The following is a 7,250-nucleotide window of genomic DNA, read 5'->3' on the forward strand; positions in this document are numbered from 1 at the left end:
GCGGCACCGGCAAGCTTCCCGCTATCGCCCGTGTGGGTTTTGATCATTCGGAAGTACGCTCGCCGCACCAGGACGCGTTCTTCCCGTCACTCGCACAAAGTGGAAAAACAGAAAATGATAAGATTCTGTGCAAATGACAACAGAAGTGAAACCAATAGAACGAGTCAGTGTCACCACCTATTTCCGGAGACAGTTACGAGCCTATCTTGAATACAGCCTTTCCGTACGGCCACGACGCATTACATTCGAGGCACTGGTCCGGTACAATGCTTCCTGTGCAGCCCTTCTACCGCTCCGTCAACCATATCTCGCTTAATGCAGTCCCTTCGATTCGACTACCACATCTCGCCTTCTACGCCGGAGTGGCTCCTGCTGCTAGGGGCGGCGATCATCCGACTCTAGTGCTCGTCCACTTCAAGCTAAATACGCCACGGTATTTTCTCGACAGATTCGCGGTTACCATGGGCATCAACGGTCGCGGTTTCCTAGGCCTTCCTTTCACCATAGTGAACATCACGCCTCTGCTGACGCTGCCAGCCGGGAACGGCGTCGCCATCTGGAGCGAGGTCATCCCGACGCACGTCACGGTCCACGTCGATGAAGTTGAGAAGATCTCGGAAGACGAGTTGCTACTTTCGACCGACGAAATTTCCACTTACACGCATACCCAGGCGTACACGAAGGCACTTCTATTATGCAACGGTGCCAAGGGTGAAGACTTCATAGCGAAGGACTTGCAGGTATGTGTACGTCCGTTCAATGCGTAGAGTGCGCACATTATGGCGCGCAGGAACGTGGTACGTAAGCGGAATCCTTTTCAAGAGATAAGCGTGGAAAACAGCTTAAAAAGACAGTGCTTTAGTGCTGCGAGCAGAGGCGTCGACCACTTAACTCCAGTTTCTCGCTCCGAGGCTGCAAAAATTTCTTTGAATTCAGAACCATAGTCTCACATGAAACTCTGCACACAACTGTACGCATACCTGTTTACGTTTTAAGCACCAGGAATTATTCACCCGACGTATTCATACTTTTTCCAGTTACTCTTGTGCTAATTCTTAAAGATAGAGCAGCGAATTGCACTATTTGTGGCCACTAGTTGCGACGTTTAGTGCCTTTAAAATGCCTAATATCTCATCTTCCAGTGCAAGTGTGCTCTAGGCGGACACTTAAGGTAAGGTGGAGGAAGGTATACGGACGTGAAATCCTTTTCGCTTTGAACTAAACCGAGCACATAGGGGTAGCATGGCTGACTTTTCGGAAGCAGTACGCATGATTTCACCCGTAAGGCTGCACTTCCTTGGAAAGTGAAAACGACTAGAATGAGGTGGGAAGTTAATACGCGAAGCTACAGCGGCAGCCGCACACGCAGGTGGTTTGAACGTCATGAAAAAGTGACATGGAAGTTTGAATAATTTGGCTTTTTGTACTGGTATCATCGGAATGATTGAAAAATTGGATAGACATGCTGGACTTGAGCTTCGATGACTCATAAAAAAAAGACTCTGGCTCCCAAGAACTTTAGTGCTGTTTCAAGTTGCATGCTTCATCGCAACTACACGTTACTTTATTTGCGTGCCTCAATATTGCTGTCATTCATGTTCGATGCCAGCGTATGAATCGCCTGCGCAGGCGCTTTGGGTTAAACTGTGACGCCATATATAGTGTCATGATTTACTCTGTTTGGTCGCTGCGTCACAGTCGCCGGCCGTTTTACTATCACTGTCGAACAAACGTTGTACGATCACGTAACGTAAGACATAGTTTAATTGGCGTGAGCACGAGAATCGAAACAAACTCATTAAAGACGAAGCACAACGCTGTCACTATCAACAACTTTACTCACGGGAGAGGTAGCATATATATGGGTGACGCGACGTAATTTCTTGTGTTCTTCCTTATATGTGATGAAGCATAACTTCTGCGTCTATGCTCTGCGCAATAATCACTTTTCTCTTGTTGTCAGATTGATTGAAGGAATATCGAAGCAAGTTGGTCCACCATAATCTATCGCCACTGCCTGCTTCATCTCGCACACCAGCTTGTCGCTCCTCTTTCCAAGCACCGTGACCTAACTGTCTTTTACATTGCATTTATAGGTCCCGATAATGCAGGGAATGTTTGCTAGATGGGGGGCCCCTTTGAATGACGCCAGGTGTTCTCCGGCTCCGCCATTAAGTCAGCCGATTTGGCCGATACAGTGTCACCCACAAGACTACGGTATCTTCTACACGATGCCCTCTTTGTAGGCGCAGAATCCGTTTTCGTGTTTTATCGAGCACGTGCGACGTACCTGTGCTCCGTTGAGTTGGGGCCACATCGAGTAAACCCTGTTATGGGCAGAGCACATGACTCTGACGCCAAGGCTATGATGTACAGCAACACCACATAAGACGTCATTTGGTTCGTGTATTTGGCGCCGTCTGATGTGTTCTTTCACTTGTGCTGACCTTTGAACTTTTGCAGCACTTTTTCGCTGATGGCAGCTATAAGGTGGTCGAGCAGCCTGCTTCTTTCAATTTGCGTATCTGTTTGCTGTAGCTCATGGCTACCTTGATCACACAGCTCTGTAATGCCGAGCACCAGACCATGGTTTGACAGGGCCCGTGTCACTGCTTTGGGGTACCCTGTGTGATTGGGAAGTCGACCTTTGCGAGACCCCTTTTGTTGCGAAAGGAATACTGCTCGAGGTTTCCGCTCTTGGCCGTCATCAAAGAGAGTCCACCATTGACCTAAGTGTGACGTCATACCAGCTGTGGAAAAGCGGGGCCACAACTCGGCTCGTCGCTATCGTCCCAGCGAATCCTCCACGCGCCGCTGCCGTGGGGGAGGCGCTCGCTCTACGTGACGTCATGCCAGCTGTTGAAAAGCGGCTCCCCAACTCTGCTCGTCGCAGTCGTCCCAGCGAATCCTCCACGATATGTCGGATGATGTGAATAAGGTGAAGCTGCAACGATGTGCTACAGCTAAGAAGCGCCGGCGTGTGGAAAAAACGGATGAAGAGAGGCAACAACGTTTAGCTAAACGACGGGCATATTATACAGCCAGGCGAATGCGTTCAGCATCTCTTGATCTGGCTGCATCTACAAGTTCATCGTCCTTGCTTTCGCAATTCACTAGGCCTAACCAAGCTAAGTCTCTGCCAATTTTTTATAGTGACAACACGCTTGCCAGCTATTAAACTCGATTGACAGGCCGAAGCACTTGATTGACCGTTTTTGCATATGGTAAGAACGCGGTCGTCGTTCAGGGCATCCTTTACCTTCCTTCCAAAGCTCGTCAGGTACAAGTCACACACGTATAGCACCACTTTGGAGCCTCTACAAACCCTGCTCTTTTGCACATATTCGCGCTCGCTCCGTCGTGCCATTATCGATTCTAGGTTAGCCTGTCAGAGCTTAGAGAACGAATCGAGGTAAATGCCAATGCTATTCTGTGAGGACACAGCTGCCTGTACCTCAATTTAAACACGACCGGTTTTACCCACCAGCTCAGATACAAGAAATCTTGCAAGATAATTCCACTTCGGCCACTGAGAAATAATTTTTGAGCGTCCCAAATTCGATCACGTAATGTAAACCCCTCAAGTGGTAATGCGTGCTACCGCACCAGACGCGTGTGGTTTATCGCTGTAAGCGACATTTGGCGATTGATGGCTTATAAAGAGTGTGTAAACTGTTTCAGTGCAGCTTAAACTGTAATTAAACACATGCAGAGTACAGTGGTGACTCATTAAATGTATCTGCGCGTTTTGTCCCTATGAACAAGCATTGTGAACGCTGCCTGTCAGAAAGTGGTAAATACGGACTGTTACTAAGTGTGGAGGCTGGCTTCGTTTGGAATATTCTTTATTATCCCGATAGCAACTGGCTCATTATTTGGTTTCAGAGCATTATTCGTTATTCAGTACAGGACGCTCGAGGTTTCGCAGATTTTGTGAGGGAAGCCACCAAGAATCACTGAACGAAAGACATGCACAACGCGGTTGTGATTCTGTAATTTCCGTAGGCGCAAGAATCCAAATTTTCATGAACGAGTTCATGAATAGAGGAAACGTATAGTCTTATAAAACATTATATGATCCAAGGCTGTTTTACTGTGAACTGTTTTAGGAGGATGCGAGTAATTTCAGTAGGCCTTTACTGTTTTTTGATCAATCATTCCGTACACAATGTCTTTACGTTCGCAGCTCACGTCATGCTGATGGCGGATTGCCTAGGATATTCATAATCGCGTATAAGAGCTTTGTTTTTAAGCGTTTTACTTTCCATTATTTTCGCCATCTGTCATTTGTGGCGGCTTGCCGACGACGTAGCTTATTGCGGACGACAGCACAGAAAGGCGCAAAAGAGGAGATGAGGAATCTCAGCGCTACAAAACAAATCCCTGTCCCCTGGTATATGCTCAGGATAGGAAAGGAGATGATGTTCGAGACAAATAACACCCGGGAATCCATTAGTAGTCTCTTCCCAACCTCCAAGCGTGTTCTGGTTGAGCTCTCGTGCGAAACAGAAGGAAATAACGGGTTTCCAGCTCGAATGAATTATTCCCGTCACTTGTGGCATATGCGAGTGCTTATAGACTGCACATAGAATACATCAAGAATACTTAGAGAATGCACCAAGAACACTTAGAGAATGTTGTCTTCCCTTTCCTGCACGCAGGTGTCCTTACTCTGTCCGTTGAAGAAAAGCAAGATGAAGGTACCTAGCCGAGGAGTGTGCTGCTGTCACGTGCAGTGCTTCGACGCCTACGCCTACCTGAGTGTCAACGAGTGCACTCTGCGCCCTAGCTGGCGCTGTCCTGTGTGCAGTGATCTAGTCCTCGTCCAAGACATCCGAGTCGACATCTTTACGTTGGAGATCCTCAACAAGGCGGACATTCAGTGTGACGCCGTGGTGCTACAAGCCGATGGAAGCTGGCGGCCAGTGACGTCGGATGACGAGCAAAGCGTCGCTGTTGTCGATGGAAATGCGGTGAATGCTGCAGAGGCCGCAGACTTGACGGCCGATCCAGATGGCCACTAACGACCGTGCTTCAACTCGTGCAGTTCGTCTCTGCCCTCAATGTCCAGTGCATCCACTGGCGATAAGAGCTGTCAGTGCCCGCTTTACTATGGAGCGATGAGCCGCCATTGGGCCTCAGGTTGTTATCTATTGTATCGTCTTAGCTCTCTAATCGCCCTTTGTATAAAAGAAGCAACGCCCCAAGAGAACAAACCTTTTGTAATAGCCCTGTTACGGTGGCTGACAGACTGGTCAGACAACTGTGCTTGGCTTGCATGTCATTCTTTAACCAAAGGACCGGCGCTGTATTTTGTGCGAAGTTTTTATCCATTTTGGACATAAGCAATATATGTGCTGTTCAGATTTTAATACGCATGCCGATTTTAATTTTGATGTGTGGAGGGGGGGGGGTGGACATTTTAGTTTTACGATTTTTGTCTGTGTTGTGACGCGCGCCATAGGGGAGGGTATGACGTTGCAAAGTTAACGGCAACCACCTTTCTTTACACTGACCCGAAATCTCGGACCGCAGGCTTTTCCTATTTTGCCGCCGTCATAAACAGATGGGCGTGGCTACTGAGACGGCTTTTCGCTTAGGCACCGCCTCAAATCTTTGTACTCCTTGTTTGTTGTCGCTCGAAGCCACCGGCACTCAGCTTTCATTTTTGTTTATGAAGCGAGATCCTACCAAACTCATCTCCAATAATCGCAGCCAGTCGCGACTGGTCGCACGTTATTGTACTTTCTTTGCCGCCTCATGTAGACGATTGCTTGCCAGTTTTAAACTGAGAGCGGCAGCCATTCTTTTGATCGACCACCAAGTACTCTTGTTTTGTAACGCCCCACCGTGTGATATAGTTCTTTGTGGGTGAGAGTGAACGCAATAAACTGCTACTTTTGGAAGCCCTCTCATGTAGCTTCTTGGCTGGAGGACTGCCGTCATGACTGTTGTGTTAATACGCACTATTCTGCAACGAATGAATGGTACACTCCTGTGATAAATCTGAGTAATTGCATTGTGATAAATGCCATAATCGAGAGCTCTGCAAGGGTCTCTGTTAGACAACAGTCCATAGGGGACTAGCCCGCTGGAGGTGGGAGGGGAGGGGAGTTACTGCTATTTGTACTGCGTACTTTCGTGTACAGGCAAAAGTAGTATTAGAGGAAACACAGAACCGTGTTGCCTCCGCGTTTCGTGGAGCACTTCCGCCGATAGCCAGCAAGATTGTGAGGCACCAGGTGCATCCACTACCGTCAGCCGCCGCGAGCACACTATGCGCAACGTGGTGTCGGGGCGAGCGTCCAGAGCTAGGACGCCGTAAGGTTAATAGACGGCTTGATCTCAGCGTTTTTACGGCCAGCGGGGCGGAGCGGGCGAGTCGATGCACTAGCGGAGAAGCGCGCGAGAAAAGTTTTAGCCGGGCGGTTCCCCCGTGTTCTCTAGCGAAGTAGAGTCGGTTGCTCTTCTGCTCCACCTATCGGCCACAATTCAAGTTAAAGTGAAAAGAATATCAATTAAGCCTGTTAATAATGTACTGACACTGTTTTGCAAAAGTAGATTATGTGTTTTTAGTTAATTATTTTGTAAGTGTTCGGTATTAGATGTACAAAAGAGGAGGCTGACATCTTGAATGGCCATACACGCCCGCTCGATGTCAAGCACGCTCGCGCGCTGACTATCGAATAATGGAATTGAGTGGGCGAGTTGGTATTCCATCTTGACAGTGAAAACGCTCAGAAGGACAAGGACGATAGAAAAGGAAAGACGTACAAGGTGCTTAGTTTCAACTGATTTTATTTCATTCGGAAAGCAATTTTATACTCATGGTAATCACATGGGCATGCTTACAAGAACATTACCAACCGGTTATAGCTGGCACGTTCTTTAAGACAACCGGTATGCCCGATGTAAGATAGCACATCTCTTTTTCCTATAACAAAATTGATGGAGCGCTTACGCAATCATCGCCCGCCCGTGCTATCTCAAGAGCCTCCACAATCTCTCTCGTTATTTGACATTTAGTTTTAAAAAGTACCTTACAACGGTGAAAGACAGGACGGCAGCCTTCCTTGCTTATCTTGCATTTCTTTTTGCACTTCAGACAATGGATACTCAAGTGCCCACCTCTTTTGCATTCCAGGTTGTAATTATGCTCCCCTATCCTCTGATTTATGCATCTTCCCGTCTGTCCTATATGATATTTGCCACATGGTAAGGGCACACTGAACACGACGCCTTCTGCGCAT

At 47.8% G+C, this 7,250-nt stretch overlaps 1 protein-coding gene across 1 annotated transcript; it reads left to right on the plus strand.

Annotated features, from left to right (window-relative positions):
- The first annotated feature begins 461 nt into the window (after positions 1-461).
- On the plus strand, positions 462-5,024 carry LOC149366195 (E3 SUMO-protein ligase PIAS1-like). Its single transcript, XM_089569820.1, has 2 exons — positions 462-740; positions 4,662-5,024. The coding sequence occupies exons 1-2, from the start codon at positions 462-464 to the stop codon at positions 5,022-5,024; spliced, it is 642 nt and encodes a 213-aa protein (XP_089425946.1).
- Positions 5,025-7,250: the final 2,226 nt, after the last annotated feature.

This window comes from Amblyomma mixtum, chromosome 1 (assembly GCF_055824585.1).
Source record: "Amblyomma mixtum isolate Tamu chromosome 1, ASM5582458v1, whole genome shotgun sequence".
Lineage (NCBI taxonomy): Eukaryota > Metazoa > Arthropoda > Arachnida > Ixodida > Ixodidae > Amblyomma > Amblyomma mixtum.

Excerpts from the sequence above, each read along its gene's own strand:
- LOC149366195 (XM_089569820.1), top strand. The coding sequence starts at position 462 with ATGGGCATCAACGGTCGCGGTTTCCTAGGCCTTCCTTTCACCATAGTG. Across the intron at positions 741-4,661 it reads TCATAGCGAAGGACTTGCAG|GTGTCCTTACTCTGTCCGTT; the intron begins GTATGTGTACGT and ends TCCTGCACGCAG.